This window comes from Melospiza georgiana, chromosome 10, assembly GCF_028018845.1.
Source record: "Melospiza georgiana isolate bMelGeo1 chromosome 10, bMelGeo1.pri, whole genome shotgun sequence".
Taxonomy (NCBI): Eukaryota; Metazoa; Chordata; class Aves; order Passeriformes; family Passerellidae; genus Melospiza; species Melospiza georgiana.
This window is the reverse complement of record NC_080439.1, coordinates 10,249,353-10,267,896: the sequence shown is the minus strand read 5'-3', so window position 1 is coordinate 10,267,896 and position 18,544 is coordinate 10,249,353. Positions and strand designations below refer to the sequence as shown.

The 18,544-nt window shown below is 44.8% G+C and overlaps 1 protein-coding gene across 4 annotated transcripts in view; it reads right to left on the bottom strand.

Annotated features, from left to right (window-relative positions):
- LPP (LIM domain containing preferred translocation partner in lipoma) overlaps positions 1-18,544 on the bottom strand; it is a 200,261-nt gene that overhangs the window by 163,014 nt on the left and 18,703 nt on the right. For 3 of the 4 annotated variants that reach the window (XM_058031270.1, XM_058031272.1, XM_058031273.1), the window contains exon 2: positions 6,341-6,453. In XM_058031270.1, the coding sequence (XP_057887253.1) occupies positions 6,341-6,453 (113 nt within the window). Of the gene's footprint in view, positions 1-4,974; positions 4,978-6,340; positions 6,454-18,544 lie in introns of all 4 variants that reach the window. The other variant, XM_058031271.1, reaches the window with a different exon arrangement.

Genomic DNA, 18,544 nt, shown 5'->3' with positions numbered 1-18,544 from the left:
AACATTTCTGACGTTTCTGTTTCCTCTCATGACTTTTTAGTAGGTCCCATACCCATATTTACACATGACCTGTACCAGGCTTTTGCTTTCTTCTGTTCCTTCACCTCATCACCTGCTGCATTGCAGATTACCAAAAGCTGCCCTGTTTCATCTCTGAAAGCATCTCCCAGCCTCAGCACAGAGCTCCCCAGCCAAAGAGGGCACAAGTGTGCAGGTCCTGGCACATCCTGCGTGCTGGGTGACTGTACTAAACAGTAACATAACAAATACATTAAATAACACAGTAATAAGCAGGATGACAATAATAAGCACAGTTAACTGTTTGGGTCCTTGCTTACTTTGTAGTCCTTGCTGAGAGGTTCAGCTGTTAAAGGCTGTGCTGCATTATAACATTGCCAAGATATTAATAGCCAGGCAGGGAGATGAATGGCAGGCTCACACTGCACAATTAAAACTTTTCCAGTTTACCCTTTTAGTAAAATTTGTGGTTTATAATAAGCATCTTTGTCTCTTCTGAAGAGAGTAAGAATTGGAAAGTTACATGGATGGGAACAGAGGTTCATTAAAGATTTAAAATAGAATGTGGTTTGGCATTGTAAAATAAACATGTGTTTAAGATGGGATGCATCAAGAGCTGCCTGAAAGAAGTGCTCAGTGTTCCTTTTCTCTTGTGATCCTGGATCTACTGATCATGCTACCCACAAAAAGGGAGGGAAAAGCAGCAGGGATAAAACGTGCATGCTTGCTTCCAATAATGTGAAAGTCTGCTCTATATCCCCACTCATTATTCATTTCTCATACATATATCTATAGGGTGTAAATATATATATACACACATATAAGTAATGCATGCATTTTATCTCTCATGCATCCCAATATTCATCAACATATACAGATGTTATATTACTGAGTTTTTTCACCCTAGAACCGAAATCCCCTTATTATAGAGCAAACACTTACTGACTTGTAGAGACCCGGTGAGCATTTAAACATTCAGAGAACATACATGTTATCTGTTTAAGTTTAACTTAGAGCACAGCACATTCCTGTTTCTCAAACATATGAGGAAGGCAGGAAGGAAACAGATAAAAAGCATTCCTTCAAAGCCAAGATTTGAGTAAAAGGGTTAACATTACCAGGTAATTTATTTATACTGTTGGACACAGCTTCAATTTAGATAAAAGGCAGATGCTTATCACATGGATTTTAATAAATCAGGTTAGAAGTCACAGTCAGAAATCTGTAAAAGCTGGATCTCAAATGGCAAGCAATGCACACAGACTGTGGCATTATTTACAGTGTTTCTGGGAGTTACTGATCCCTCCTGGAGTCAGGCAGCCCTGCCAGCAGCGAGAGCTGCCCTGTGGTACCAACATTCCTTGCCAGCAAGCACCTACAACCAGGCCACTAATCCTGATGATTAACAAAATCTAGCACTAGAGGGAGGCTGAACACATGTTCTGCTCTCTTTGGCCTTTTCAGCTTCTCCACACATTAAAAGGCAGGTGATTTAAAGCAAGCCCAGCACCAGCAGGCAGAGCCCAGCCACTGAACAGCAGATGAGCTATTTAAGGCAGCAATCCCCAATGGCAAAATTCATGCTCTCTCCTCCCCAGCTATTTGCCAAGATGTGCACCCAAAATTCAGAAGTGAGCTTTTAAAAAAACAAAACAAACAAACAAAAAAAAAACAAAACCAAAAACCAAAACCAATTCCTGTGTCCTGGCTGTTCCTTCAGCCAGTGAGTCAGAGCCCACAGAGGCACCGCCGCCGCTCGCGGGGAGCGGAGTCAGACACAAAACACCTGGCAGCCTCTCCCCAGCAAGGATGGGGCTCTCACACCTATCAACACATTCCCACCTTCTCCCAGCTCCGAGGAGCAGTGAGACAGGTCAGGAACAGCCTCACAGAGGAAGGCACACACGCCTCCAGAACGCGCTGCAGCTTCTCCCCTTCCAAAACTCCTTGGCAAGAGGAACTCGAGCCCTTTGGCTGATTTTCTGCACATCACAACAGGACAACACCACTGGAGAGTTCAGTAGCTCTGAATGTAGGCATAGTTCCCTGCCCATGTAGCTGCAGCCCTGCAGCCCCTCCAAACATAGATGGTTTTAACAAGAACTGGTATATTAAAATTCTTATGTTGCACTTCATGCAACTATTCAAAGTCCAATTTTTTCCTTCACTTTAACCCCCAACCTAAAGCCACTTCTTCACATCTGCTTTGATATATCCCAAATTGTTCCTATGCTCAGGCACTGATGGTGTTTAGTCATTAATCTGCAGTTACTACAGTAATGAGGCTCTGGGATGTAGCAGGCAGAATTGCTCTGGGACACAGGAGATCTCAGTCTTATTTTTAGCCTGCTGCTGGTCAGCCTGATGACCTAGGCAAAGCACTTTCCCTGCTACAGCTTCCTTATCAGGAAGAGAGTGGTATTTCTTTTGTCAAGAGTTTTGTGGCCTGTCAATAAAAGCCACACTGATAACAGCTGGGGGTTGCTGGGAGAGAGGTGCCATCCCGGCTCAACACAATCCTCTCCTTCCCATCCTGTGGCAGCATCTCAGATGCCAAAAAAAAAATCAGACCCATCTGCAGATGCAGCACATGCAGGTAATTAGCAGAGATCTCTAAATGGATGTTTGCTCAAGGTGGCCTTTAGCAAGTCGGCAGCTGAGGGTCACATCTGCCTTGAGCCACCCAGATCCTGCCCCAAAATGAAATGCTGGGCTCTGACCCTCCCCTTTAGATAGAACCAGTCATTTCAAAGCCATAGCACCCATGACTCCTGAGACAGCCTTCACAAGGATGGGACGTGGGACAGGGACTGGCTTTTCACACAGCTGTGCAGCCCTGCCTGGCTAGGAAGGAAGGAATTACCAGAGCCATGAGTGAGGGTCCCTCTTTGTGAGCAAATAGGGTGCTTGAGAGGCAGCTGATGAGAATTTCTCACTTTGGCTTTCCCTGGCCTGTTTTGAAACTAGAAGGCAAAAACATAATAAAAGTCTGCCTCCCTCCCTCCCAGATCTATCTATTTCCCTTTGACAAACAGTGATTTCATTTTTCTTCCCGTCCAAAAATTTTTTTTTTCTTTCTCTTTCAAACTGAGCCCAGGCCAACGTGGCAAAAGGCTCTTTGCTCATGTCCTTATTTGTCAAACACGCCACCACCACGCCCTCAGCACCATTCTGGGAACAAGTCCTTGCCTTCCCCCGCTGCAGCCAAAGGGGAACTTCCCAACACAACTCTCCCCCAGCCCAAACACACTCTTTTAAAAATAAATACTGCATTTTCTTTCCTTTTTAAAAAATTTTCTAAAAAAAAAAGGCATTCCAGTTAATAAGAAAAGAGTTTCAATTTCCTTCCCCTTTCCTCCCCACAGCCCTGCTGTGAATCTGAATATGACAGATCTAGATGGGAAAACAGAAATTACAAGAAAATGCCAGATCTATCACTAAGGTGTTTTATGATCCAGCCCTCCTCTAATTTCCATCAGAGCACAAGTCAGATACTAAAGTACCTTTTTGGATCTGATCCTAAGTGGCCAGTTCCACTGTCCAAATAGAGATCCAGAGATAAACAGGTCTATGAAAACTGGGTATTATTTTAACTGCTGCTCTTTAGCTACAGCTTAAACTGCAATAAGCAGTGCAGCTTTCAGCCCTCTGGTAACAGTAACACACAAACTGATAATAAACTAAACATTTATCCTGCTGTCCTCATCAACTTAACACCTAGTATAAAAAGCTTTACCTGGAGCCCCACATCACACATACTTCATAAGCTGTCATCAGCTCTGCACTATCCAGAGAGAAATTTCTGGTGTAAAATGGCTGATTTGATGGAACAGAGGAATTTCAAACTCTGGAGTAGATCTGGAGGGCTCTCACCACAGGGGCCAAACCACCCAGAGAGCAGCCTCAGGTCTGGGCAATGCTCAGGAACTGGGTCTGCTGCTCCAGTGCTTACATTTAGCAATGGGGAAACTGAGGCATGGAAATTAAATGTTCTGGCATTGGAGAGCAAAATCAGCCTCTTGCAGCCCAATACAACACATGTTCACAAGCTCCCTGATTCATGACAACCATGTCCTCACAGCAGAAGGAACACAGTCACCATTTGTTCTGTTTCTTTAGCACAAGAACGCCTGTCCAGAGTTGAGAAAATTACTGTGTTTGATGCACAAAGGCATTGGGCAGCTTTCTCCAGCACCACCTGCCCTTTCCCTCCTCTCTTGGGCTTTACATCTTGCTTCAGCATGACTTTGGCTGCTCCTGAAAGATAAGGAGCTGATCTTGCAACACAAAACCCTGCTGGGTCCTGACTTTAGCCCTGACTTTTGCCTGCTCCTGATCTCCTACAGAAAATGGAAGGGAAAAGGGAGAGGAATAGGTGACCCCTCTGATCTCAGATGAAAGACAGGGAAAGGCAGGGAGCTCTGTGTGCTGCATGAGAGTGCATTTGGGATGGCCACAGGCAGGACTGCTCAGGTACAGCTGCTAGGCTCCCCTTCCACTGAGCAGGATTCCATGCAAAAGAATCCTGCTCTAAGCAAGCTCTTGCTAAAAACCAACACTGAACTCAGCTCCAGTCCCAGTTCTATAAAGCCAGAGAGAAAGGGTGTGACAAACAGCAATCCCATGGGTTCAGAGGGAAGAGCTGTGCTGCTGAGTGGCTCTACCAAGGGGCACAGCCCCGTGACAGCCTCGAGTGGCTCAGGGACACTTCGGGAGCCACGGCAGGAGCGAGCTCCTTTCAATAAACACACCAGGCCCTCTCCTTGGGCGAAGGGGGAAGCCTGACCCCGGGGAATCCTGTGGGGCACCACGGCCCCTTCCTGCTGCCCAGGCTGCTCCACGCAGGCAGTGCCTGCCTCTGCCAGGAGCTGCTGCTCCACGGCTTCCCAGGGCTCTGGAAGCTCCCTGCTCCCACAGGGGCCACTCTTCTCAGAGAGATAAAAGACAGAACAACACTTGCTGGGGAATTACTTCACTCCCCCAAGGCTGGGAAAAGCCATGCTCTGCACTTGGCAATGTCCCTGACTGCTGCAGCCTTTCCTGGCAAGGGAGAACACAATCCCCATTAACCCCTTCCTGCTCAAAGGCTGCTTCCAACACTGTGCCCATTGAAGGAAAGGCTGAAGCTTTGCCATCCCAGTAAGCCCATGAGGGAGGGGAATGTTTTGTTTTTCCCAAGGCACAAAGCAGGCAAAGTGAGTCTAGAGTTGGTGAGAGGGTCAGAAACTAAGCCAGGCCCTTTGAATTCTGTTTAATGCTTGCCTGCTGGCCTACTCTCATGTTCAAACCCACCAAGGGATACAGGGCTGCCACAATTCTTCCAGGGCCATCAAGGGCAGCCCCATGTGTGTGGATATGTGGTTACACAAGTCCCAACAGCCTCAAACCTAGACCATGCTCTCTTTGTTCTCACTACTTCTTATAGAAGGCTCTTCCAGATCTTTGGAGCCCCAGAGCTTAGAAAATTTCTAAACACCAACACAGAGGTACTTCTGGCAAGCTCAGGCTCTCCTGTTCCTGCACAAACACCCACACAGAGCTGAAATACAGGTTTATTCCCTAAGTGTATTTCAAATTTGCAAGCAGACCCATCCTCAGCCTTCCTTTTGCTCAGCTAACAAGACACTGGGAAGATCAGCTCCTCAATCCTTGACCACTTTGACTGCCTTGTTCCAGAAGTCTGAATGCATTTCTCCAGAATGTGCCTGAGCAAACATAAACCTGGCACTCCAGGCAAACCTACAATACCTGCACAAAAGTGTTCATATCTTGTAAAGGTGTTCAAGGCCCGTCCATATTCACTTTGGACATGCCATCATCACCTGATGCATCTTAGAAGTTGCATTTTCATCCAGGTGGCTAATCTAGAAGATCCAAGCCAGCAAAAAGAGGGTGAAAAGGGTCTCAATTACATCACTGTAGCCTGGGCCAGGGCTTATTTGCTTCACTTAATTTTAGGCATCTAAACAAAGCACTTTCAGGATCAGATTACTGCCCTAAAGTCTCTCCACAGTCCATGGAAGGAGAGGGCCATTCCAGAAAACAATTCATTCTGGGAAGGTTCCACTCCCATCCGCCATCACAACGACCTAAGGCAATCAGTCTCCTAATTCAAGCCGGATGGGAAAAATCCTTTAATAGCCCAGCAAGTTTTGAATGGAAATACTCCCTGCTTGGGAAACACAGCTTGCTAAAGCTGACTTCTTTATTCCTGACCCATGATTTTTAACCAGAACTTCGCCACCTCATTGTAATATCATTCATTCATTTCCACCATTTCTGGATCAGTTCTGCACAAATGACAAAATTCTTGTCTTCTTACCTGTACATTGTAAGAAACGTCATCCAGAGGGGGTGGGGGGGGGAAGGCACCTTGTGATGATGTGATGTTCCCAAGGTCATCCACAGGAGGGGGAGGGGGAGGAAGGAAGTCCCCTAGGAGAGAGAATGGGAGAATTTAAACTCAGCAGCATGTCTCCACACCATGACGTGGATGATCAGGAGGAACTCCACAATACTCTTAGCTCTGCCCATCGGTTTTGTGGCACAGGACAGAACACATTATTTGACCATTAAATGCTCAGCTTCACCCCTCACTGATTCAGGAAATGGCTACACAGCTCAGTAACACTGGCAGATGGCTTAGGGGTGCTCAGATTCCACAGCAAAAGGTGATGTGCCACAAAGCCTGAAGGCACCAACAAGCAGCTCCACAGATCCGAGTCACATCTCAAACCTAGCCCAGGCAACCACAGAACTTGCACTAATGAACAGCCTGTGTCTAACCTTGCAATGGACCCCATCCAATTCACCTCCCTCATGTGCTGAACTATGCCAGATCCTCTTGATCCCTATAAAGACAGCATCAAGAGCTGTCCAAAAGCAGGGATTCCCTGCTGCAAAAGACACACAGAGGGCTGGAGCTGGAGCCCAGAATCCAGGCCAGCCCATCTCCCGCAGCTCTGCTGCTGGCAGGCAGATACACTCTTTGCATTTTCCTCTTCTTATAGGGACTTCATAGCTTCATGTAAAGAACTGCTGAGAAGATCACAGGCTCTTCTCAGCCACATGATGGGCCAGGTGCAAGCACACGTGAATCCACCTCTCTAACTCTGGATTTTTACAAGGGGGCTGATGTACAAAATTTCTAGAATACAACTTGCTCATGTTTATCTTCCAGAAGTGCTGATGGGAAGACAAAGCGGCAAATACTGGCTGTGAAGCCATCCAGCTTGGCATAGAGATGGGAGGTGGGAGCAGAGAGAAGGTCTCCTTGAGAATTTCATGGGATGTGGAACCAGAAAGGAGAAAAAAATCAAGGACAGAGCAGCACAGGCTGCAGGAGCAGGACAGCAAGCTCTGAAAGCACCTCCTAATGGTGGAAAAGGAGCATTTGCCATTAGCACTGGATTTGTCTCCAGGGAAGGCAGCTGCCTGCAATTTGGACCACTTTGGTATGTTTTTATTTCTTCCTATGAAGATTGATGCTGCAAGTAGAGCTGTTTGCTGTTGGCTCTTGTGTGTGCAGCATCTGGGATGGAAGGTTTCAGATTAATAAAAGTGTGATATCTCACATATATAGGAACTGTTGCTTTTGGAAGGAAATACGAGCTCCCTGCTTGACCCTCCAGATCTCCATGCAGCATCCCACTGTGTCCAGGCCAGAGGCCTCAGCAGCACCCCTAAATGCCACGGGGCAGCTCCAAACCACTCAGGAAGGGCTGAGCCAAACCCCTGTGACCTGCAGCCTTCTGGGCCACCTGTGCCAGGTTTGAAGCCCTAGGCTCAGCCCAGAGCAGGCACGGGCACCAGCTCGGCCAGCAAAACACTTTCAAGCTCTCTGCCATGGGAAGCAGATGGGTCTGAAGCCCTCGAAAGTTTTTCTCTTCTATTTTGAATTACTCTTGAAAGACACAAACTTCCCCTAGGACTTTCAGAGATGTTATTTAACAGGAAAGTAACTTCTTCCCATTTTACCCAAAATGAGCATGGATGGGACTCAAAAACCCCTTCTGAATCCCTAAGAAAGTATTGTCCTAAATACAGATGCTCAAAGACAGCTCAAAAACAACAGACTGAAAACTAATTTAAGACAATCATGTTGCTCCAATACATAAAATCCCATGAAACCCACTGGCTCATGCTATTATAGAGTTCAGAATTGATTTAAAAAAAAATTATGTCCAGTAATATCTGCAGTATCTTCCTCATTGCCTGATAATTAATCCAATCTTTTATTTCAAATAATGTGAAATACAATACCAAATAAAAAGAAAAGTAAAGAGATTTTGAAATTAATATCTTAGGGGTTAGTTCTAAAAAATGCTGGGATATTTGAGTGCTTCTTAAACTTTTCTCCTTTGCTCTGTAAATGACCCTCCAACCAGCCAACATGATTTTGCAAACAAATCCAACTCCAGTGAACAAAGATTTCTCAAGATTATGCTTTAGATGATGTTTTTCAGTCAGTCCTGGCTCCGATGCCTAAGACTGATCTCCCTGCACAGCACATTAGTCAGACGCTCTTGCTTTATTACAATCCTTCAAAACACCTAAGGAAAATCAAGGTAGAGAATGTGCTGGAGGAGATGAGACAGGGAAAGGGCCAGGTTTTCTGCATAATCAGGAGTCTGTATCTAACAATAACCATTAGAATAAACATAAACAAAATACCATTTTTGCCCCTTTGGAAGACCCACTCCTCTTGAAAGAAAAAAAAAAAAAAAACCATTGGCAGGATTTTTCAGAAAAGGAGCGAAGGACAAGAGCTCTCTCCTAGAGTTTGGAAGAAAACACTTCTTTGCAGTAGGAGACAGCTGGCTCCACCACATCCCAGCCCAGCTCTGCTGTCTCCATCCTGTGTTAGATAAGCTGCTGGCTCCACTCTCCCCACTAGTGGGAAGGTTTTTACACTGGGAAGCAGAGAGCAGATGCTTGATGAACTGGGGGGACCTTGCAGATGTTTGGCCTTTTCCTGGTCCTCTGTGAACAGATGGACCTTTCTCCTTCACAGCTTTAGTTATTTATTCTGCCACTGCGCCTTCCTCTTTCCCACACAGCCACAGGACCCAGTGCTGTTCCCACTGCACTCACAGGAGAATATTCCCTTGGATGCAGAAGGGAAAGTTGTCCCTGCACTATTATTATTATTATTGGCACTGCTGGAAGTCTCCCTCCGGCAGAGAGGGAAGTATGCAATGACCAAAATCTGTGTCCTCAGCAGCATAATGATTTTAGATGATGTGGGGAAGAAACATGTCTAGGTTTGAGGGAGCCAAAGAGGAAAAGAGCCTGAAAGCCAGCTGACACTCCCTTCAGGCACACTGTCCCTACAGTGCACCTTTGTCTTCTCTCACCCCCAGAGCTTTGCAAGTCAGATGTCACTTACTCAGAGCCAGACAAGCCGTGGGAGGAGGCAGGGAAGTCCATGTCCAGGCAGAGCACATCACTGCCAGCCACTGCTGACCACCTTCAGCGCCACAGAGCGAGGTGGGAGCAACCTGGGCAAGGGACTGTCCCTGGTCTGCACACTGGCAGCCACAGCAGAATGGGGCACTGGGGTTACCAGTTACCCATGGGCAGGTGGAGGACACATCCCACCCTGAGCACTCACCCCCTCCTGACTGATTTAACCAGGTTGGCCCCCTGTGAATAAGGAATAAGATGGGCAAAAGGCTCATTAATATTGATTATTGTTCAGCACCAAGACCAGCATTTTGATTGACTTTCACCTGACATCATCCTGAACACTTGGATGTATTCCAGGTTGTGAGAGTGACTGCACTGAGTTCTGTCAACAGAGAAGTATCAAGGCACCTCCAGAAAGCAATTTGTACTTCAAGGCAGGCAAAGAGACTTGCCTTCCAATGGCAAATCTCTCCATGGAGGTAGGAAATCACACCAAGACACAAACTGCCTCCAGCTCTCACAATGAGAAATCTCCACCTGTTACCATATGTTTAAAAAGAGAAAATAAACAGTCCTTGTTGCACCAGCTACTCATTCCCCCTTCATACAGCTGTGCAGACCATGAGTCAACCTACGAAGGAGCTGTGCAGTGAGACACATGCCCAGCTCGGTTATTTCAGATGCAGCGGCGCAACGTGCTGTGAAACCACAGCCCTGAGCTCTTCCCTCAGCACCCGTGCAGCTCCTGCACTGCAGCATCACCCAATGCAGCCAGCAGGGATGGGACTGCCAGCCTGGTAATAAAAACCCCACCCTCGGGCCCACCCTGAGCAAGAGAAAATTGGATGGTGTAAATACAAGTAATTAGGCAGAAATTAGTTGAGTCCATCGTGGTTATGGTGGGAAGCAATAGCAGAGCCACTGGCAGAAGTGATGCCTCCCAGCCCCAGTCTGGCTTCTGGCTTCAATCAAATCTGTGCCATTGTAGTTGCACTTGCAAGGTTTTACCCCTCTCCACCCCAAAATTTCCCCTCTTACACATTCTAAGGAGCTTTAATAATTTCACCGTTACACTTTTAAGTACACAAATATAAAATTGTTCAAAGCCCTAACAGACACGTACATCAGCACAAACCTGTCAGGGTGAATAGAAACTCACAAAATCTTTGCCACTGGCTGCCTGACGCCTTCTGGGTACAAGTACGAGCTAAGAAAAACATCCTGCCTCATACAGCAAACACCATTCTCACTTACAGGCTAACCTTTAAAATTTTAAGTGCACTTCATTTTTTGCTGGATCAAGCTCATGTCTCAAGTCTTTGTTTTCAGGAGATATATCTGCCAGCCAACAAATGAACTGTAGCACAGTAACTGCCTCCCCCCCTTGACAGACACAGGAGTTGAGACATGAAGATTTGCGGCTTTGAAACTTCTAGACTAGAAGAAGGGCTCACATGTTCAGTAAGAGAGATACTTTGGGGGGAAAAAACAGAGAAACATGAAGAAGCAAAACACCGTAATTTTCAGGGAAACAATAAGTTAATGAAACCTATTAAACAAAAAAACTGGGTTTACACTGGTCTTCCCAGACTTCTGACTGACATCTGATGACGATATATGTCAGATGCTGATTTCAATTTTCTCCTTTCCAGCAAAAATAATCCTTTCTGACTATAATCTTGATAATTTCTGATTCTGAAGCTGGTTCAGAATCAGTTTGAATCACCTGAGAAACACAGTTCAGCCCTGACTAAGAGACCAGACTAAGGATTGTGATGGAGTGAACCCCACTGATGTGTTTCCATTCTGATCCAGACTCCATTTGGCAAAGTACTGAGCAGACAGAGGCACTGCTTGGTGAAGTATTTACCTTCTACTGCAGAAAGCCAAAGCTTTTGACATTGAAACAATTGAGATTTGCACCTAAACCCTAATTCATTGAGCACTAGGCTAAAATCCTATTGATGGAGGATACCATGAACCTGCAATCCACAGTGACCACTGCAGGAGCCTGCAGAATATCCCAGTACTACTACACGGTCTGGGAAACTTCCTACTGCAAAGTGACACCACAGGATTTTTATAGAAAACTTCAGCTAGATGTGACCTGGTGCCTCCTAGGTGTGAACATACATTTTACTAAGTTTCCCAAAGTAAACGTTTTCCTGTAGCATCTGTACTTAACACATCACTAGGCAAGAAAAACACATAATTAAAATAATGTTTTGGCCCCAACCGTGTTGTGGGGAGTCACTGACACCACGTCAGTGGGAAACTGTTGCATGATGGCATACCAGCTCCACAATCCACCTAAATATACCACATTGGCCTGTGATTCCTAAAATAAAGCAGCTCCAACAACCCAAAGCACTGTTTAAATTACCACTCTTACCAATCACTAATCCTACCATTTGAACTACTTGTGCTAATCAGCTACTGTATTAATAAGCATGAGGAAGAAAAAAAACCCACACTGGCTAATTTCATCCTCAGCATTTAAAAAAGGAATACTGAGTCTGTCAGGTAGTTGCCCTGAAAATTTACTTCACCACCTGCTAGCTGAAATATTGCTTTTATGGATTTACATTGTATTAAAAGGTCACTGGCTGTTTAAGTCTTAAACAGTTTTAATCATTCTAAAAGTCTCTTAACAGTAAGAAAAGGAAGCTCAGAACAAACAGCAGCAGGGATTCTAATTAAAAGGGCCAATTCATCTAATTTTATTTGGGGTTAATTATTCAGGATTCACTCTCTGATGTGTAAGGAATAGCAATTAGTAATTTTAGTGATTTGAGGAACATTGGAGGTGTAATCAGTTAAAATGAGTGAGTGTTTACAACACAAGATGTTGAATTAGTTTCTCCCAGCTGGAGAACAGGAACATTAGTCCCCTACAGTTCAGGACTATGCATCGCAGTCCTGCTTAAAATATTCTCCTTAAATTAAAAAAAAAAAATCCAAACCCACCACATGCCAACAATCATCTGGTAATTTTGTTTACTACATGGAAAGTCAATAGGAAATGTGTACCATGTCAGCTTACTCATCCTCACCTCCACCTTCACCCTGCCATCCAACTATTTAAACCCCTGGGATTCACTGGAAACAATTCCCAGCAATTTTCCAATCTGCACAACCCCAGTCACACTACCACCCTCTTGCCACACTGCCTTTCACCACAGCTGGCTCAGATAATGGAAGAAGCAGCCTGTGAAACTTTGAAATGTTAATTAACCTCAGTGGTTAAATATACAGAGGAAAAATGACCGTGCGATTAGCTTAAAACCTCTAGGTACAATTCCTCCTGCAAATGCAAATCCAAAATAGCTCTGCTGGAATCGCTCTGGACCTCTTCCAGTGCTACTAGAGCCAGAATAAGGTACTAAAGCTTTCAGGAGAAGCAGATGAGACTCTGGTGGGGACAGAGGAGACACGTGGGAGAGTGCCAGCGAGGAGATCCAGCGCTGGCTGCTCTGACATCGGGGCTGAGCTCAGGCAGCAGCTCAAAAGCTATTTTTTACTCCCTCTCAAGAGGTAACTGGGTTTTACCACCACTCAGGCATAGCCAGTGGGACTGGACCCCTTGCAAGTTTGTGCCCACAAGTTTATGACTGTTAAAAGGAGCAGCACAGGCACGGTCTGTCATGCTCACTGCAAGTGGTGCAGCTTTTAATGAGCAGCTTAATTTGGTACAAACAGATGCTGTCTTTAGTGCCCTGTACACAGAGCTTCCACTCCAGCTCTGGTCACCAATGTGGGAAATCCCCTCCACCCCTTCACTCACAACTCACTGACCTCCCTCTCAAAACACCCAAAGGCAGTAATTAGCACGAGGGTAAGGAGATAAGGATTCAGTTCCCCAAATTATGCAAAATCTCAGCTGCTTCACCACAGTGGACACCCCTCATTGTGAAAACAATGGGGTTTTTTTTATGAGATTGTTTCCATTCAGATGGTGGCTGTAGGCACCAAGTGTTATCCTTCCTAGCAAATCCCAGCCAATGCTCCTGCAGCCCCAGTGGTGGCACAGAGGAGCAGGCAGGTACAGCCCCATGCTGGATTGTCCTCCCACATGCACGTCAGCAGAGCTTCCTACACATCAGGCTTACAAAGCCATCGACAGAAGGCTGCATTTTAATCTTAATATTATTTTTCCATACAACTCTGGGGCACAGCACTCCATCTAATGTCCTACACCAACCTCTCTGCCGTAGATGTGACCCACAGAAAACGCAATGGTCCTTCACCAAAGCTTAGCGAAGGACTGAAGCTGAACTGTTGCAAGAAACAGTCCATGGAACCTGAAAACTTCAGTAAAAATCTGTGCTAAAATAGAAGGCAGAAAAAGAACCGTTAACAAAAAAGCTCTAAGCACTCTTCCCTGTCATACACTTCTTTTAGGGTATTGGGGATGCCACAACCCCACTGTGTCTCTGTCCACCAGCATGAAAAGCTTTCCCTTGCCTTGTCTGCTATGTTTATTTGTAGAAGTGAGCATGATTTCATCTTACTTGTGCAGCAACTAGTACAATGAGATCTCACTTGCAGCTGCAGCTGCTCAGATCCAATAATGGGGACAAAAGTCATTCTGAATGAATTTTTTTAAAAAAATGACAGAAAATAGAGAGATTTCCGCGTAAACAAGTGAAAATCAGAGCATTAAAGTCAGAAGAGAAAACCCTGTCTTGGAGAGGAAATGGGCTGCATCCCTACATACCATCCTTCTCCTCTGAGAGTGAAGGGTCCATGAAACATCTCAACAAGGGAAACACCACCTCACTCAGAACAAACTGGAACAGGTTATCTATTTGTTTATTAGATTATGGTGTTGAACTCACTTGTTCATTGCTAAGAGCTTCTGACAAGAGTTGACATATGCATTAATTTATTAGAGGGCTGTTTTGAAGGAGTTGAAAAAAATTAACTACACTACTGGATTAGGATCTCATTTCCCCTGGCTACTGCTGCAAAGCACAGTGAAAATGAGTCTGTTTATTTGGTCAGCCTTCTCCCCTGAGGTAGCAGACAGGGAAGATGGGGACCATGTCCCTAAGACACAACCTATCTTATCTTCAACCAAACCCTCTCTGTCCCTAGTGATGAAATACAAAACACTGCACAGATCACAAAAAAACATCTCACAGAGCTCTTCACCACCAAGGGACTTCCTCAAGTTCTGGAAGCTGCAGCCAACAGTTTTAAGCAATGCTGGATTTATCTTTGCTTATGCCTGTTTTTGTATTGTTTTCCCATTCTGGGGGCGAGTTGCAATCTGAGCAGACAGAGGAAACCCATGTGCTGCAGCCTTGGCTTGAGCCTCAGAGTCAGCAGTGGCCTGTGCTGCAGAACATCTGGAAGGACTGGATCCATTCTCTTAGCCCAGCATGCAAAGGAGAGGGACAACAAAACCCACTGCCATAAGCAGACCCTTCCTGGAGGAGGGGGTCAACCTCCCTTCAGCATGTTCTCTTCACTGAGTCTTCTGCTCCTGGTTTGAAAGACTGGAGCACAACCACCAAGCGGGAAAGGCAAGTGCAGCACTCAGATGAGCTGATCAAACAAATCCCCATGGACTAGTTTTCAAACTGGGTCACTCATCCGCTGGGTCCTCCCATTCTCTTTGCCCCCCCTCTCAATGGCACACTTACAAACATCCAGACCTGGAAGATGAAAGCAAAATGTGTCTTCATCAAATGTATCTCAGTTCACTGTTTACACCAATACAAACAGCACTGGCTTTCTTCCTTCCACTGCAGTTAGTCAGTGCTACTCAGGAGCAGAAAAGCATCTAGATTTTCTTTATGCTATAAAATTAATTGCCTTCTAATTCACTGCTGTAACACTGAATAGTAAATTACATCCTTAATCCCTGAAGATAATTTAAGATAAAATTAAATTTTAGATACCTAGAATTTTTAAGATAAAATTAAATTTTAGATACCTAGAATTCACCTCTATCATATTTTTTTCAAAATAAATAGCAATGTTGCATATCCAAATTTTAGTGATGGACTTGGCAGTGTTAGGTTAATGGCTGGACTTGATGATTTTGAAGATATTTTCCAACCTAAACAGTTCTATGATTCTAACTCCACAAATAAATGTATAGAAATATATATTTATATGGAATAGTGGTGGTTGGGTTCCTTTTGCTGGTACCTACTAGAAATGTCCCATGTGAACTGGCTAGAACATGGAACAAAATCAGGATTAAAATCAAAAGAAAATAAAAAAGAAGGAGGGTTGTATCTTATATGCTTGCATGCTCTATATCCTTTCTACTGTATTTCTTGGTAACAAAGAAAGTAGAGAAGAAGACAGATGATGCAGACTTTCTCTTCTTTGACATGAATTGTGCACTGAAACACTGATTCCAAAGCTTTCTGCACCATTTTCCAGTACCCTAGTTACTATTCTCATTTATACTTGCAGTTATTGTCGTAATGTGACAAGAAATGCTTTAAAATTTACACTTTTGCATAATTCAATAAAGTAACTGGTTAGGGGAAAAAAACACACTAAACTGACCTTTTAGACAAGCAACTACATGCATTTTTCCATATTCCACAAAATCTCCCACCAAGAACCACCCCATCCTTCTGTATAGTCAGAGCCCAGAGCACTGTGGTAGGGAAAACAAGAGGTGGCAGAGCATCTCCCATCAGGAGCTCGTAAAATGAGCAAGGAGGAGGTGAATAACAGAGGTACACAAAGGTCTTCCCAAGGATGAGAATCCTATTCCCATTCAGGACACTGATGATAATAGAATTCACTCCCTAGAGTGACCCAGGCAGACTGCCTGTGCTCAGAATACAAACAGGGATAAACAGAGGCAGCATGGAGCTTGTGCTGGTTTTGGGGGGAACGTGGCTCCCATCCTGCATTCCCAGCAGGAATGGCCACCACACTGTAGCTACCCAAGCACACATTTTAACCTTCTGACCATTCTGAGTGAGCAGTCAATAAAACCAGCAGTCTTACAGTAACTCTGCTCAGCATATGGTGCCTCCCTTCCAGAGAAAAAGTATTAGGGTCTGGCATCAGCCCAGAGCAACTGAGAGGGTGCCCTTGCCATGAAACATACCACACCAAAAGCACTACTTGCTGTAGAGAAACCTGGGTGAGATTGCTCCCAGACTAAATTAAAAGTTTTCTATTTAACCGACAGAAAACAAATTACTGAAATATTTGTGGATATTGTTAAAAGGAATAATGCGGAAGAAAATTAAAATCCTCTGCTAAGATTGTGGTTTTGTTTGAAAAGCCAGAGACTTTATTCTTTAAATAAAATGTTGTGGGGAAAAAGGATAACAAATTGTAGTAACATATTGCTACAGTTTCTAGGCTGGTCTTTGGAAATCTTCAGTCTCAGGTTTGGTTTTCCCTCAGAACTGCTACTGGGACAATTTTAGTTAAACAAAAAATTAAATTAGGCTAGGTGGGGAAGCTCTCTAGATTTTCTTTTGTTCTAATTTCTTTTTCAGCTTTGCTACAGGAGAGTGCAAATCTATCCTTCTCAGATTAATGACTGATCTTCATTCTAAATCCTCACTCCAATATTAATAACCTCTCAGAAAACAATTAAGATGGATATATTGTTTGAGTGTGTGCTCAAGGAGGGCGAGAAGAGGATAAATCTTCTCTGATGAGAAAAGCCTCTGTCACCCTTGGAGGGCTGCTGATGGCAGTGGTGATGGACAGTGATTATCCACTGTCACATACACATCTCCTCGTGCTTCCACAGGAAGCAGTGAAGGGAAGGAGAGAGTGCTGAGCAGCACAGGAGAAGAGGGGATGGTCCATCTCACCACCTGGCAGGAACTGCTTTATCAGTGAGCTGGAAGGAGTAGGCCTTTCCCTCCATCAGACAGAAGATGATGCAGGAAGAATGATTTCCAAGTTGACATTATCAGCAAGTGCAAACAGCCAGAGAGACACCAGGAAGGTTCACTGCTTGGAAATTATTTTAATGCACAGAAAATGCCCGGTGTGCTGAGGCTTTATGATGAATCATGAAACCTACGTCATTCAGAGTTGCTTATCAGCTCTGAGAATTTTCTAGCCAACGTCTCTATCTTCTTCATGAATCACAGCAAAGACAGAGCCCTGACTCTGTGGGCTACAATTACTCCTTTTGCCTTTTTCCAGCCCCAAGTGAAGCAATGGGAAGGTGGTGGTGCATCTTGCCAATGTGGTGTTTTCACAGTGTAACAAGGGGAAAGCACATTCTCTGCCCCGGCAAGGGTGCACACAGAGATATTTAAGGGTGCAGAGTTTCCTTAGAGGATGGTCAGAGGGCTGGCATATCTGCCTAAGAAGACAGGCTTAGCTGCTCATCCTGGAGAAGAGGAGGCTCCAAGGAGGGCCAAGAACACCTTACAGTCCCCAAAGGGAGCCTACAGGAAGGCTGGGGAGGGATTCTCACAAGGCCATGTAGTGGCAGCACAAGGGGGAATGGCTTTAAACTGAAATAGAGGATATATGGAAGAAATCCTTTCCTGTGAGGGTGGTGAGGCACTGGCACAAATATCCCAGAGAGGCTGTAGACTCCCCATGCCTGGAAGTGTTCCAGACCAGGCTGGATGGGGCTTTGAGCAACCTGGGATAGTGGAAGGTGTCCCTGCCTGTGGCAGAGGAGGTGGAATCAGATGTTCTTTAAGGTCCCTTGCAATCCAAACCGTTTGATGATTCTGTGATATGATTCCATGGCCATCTTTGGCATAGAGAGACAAACCTGAGTCACGGCCTGAGTGTTCTCCTAGAGAAGAGCAGAAACACCCTCCTTTGGTGTTTACATGAAACCCTAGAGAAGCAGGTTTTGAAAACTCACACTGCAATTTTGTAATGCATGACTTGCTGCACGCAGTCATCCAAGGTGACTGCTTTATGCAAAAGCAAAGCTCATTCCTAGAGGATTTAAACAATGACAGTCAGATTTCCCTGATGAAAGACACTCAAGTGAGTAACAATTTCATTTAAAGAGAAAACACAGTATTTTCAGGCACCTGGGCTATCAAGAAAATAAGAAGCAATTGAGAATGCATTTGAGAATATTCTGAAATTGGCCACTATTTATATTTCTACACATAGGACAAATTAGGTATTTAAAAATACAGGC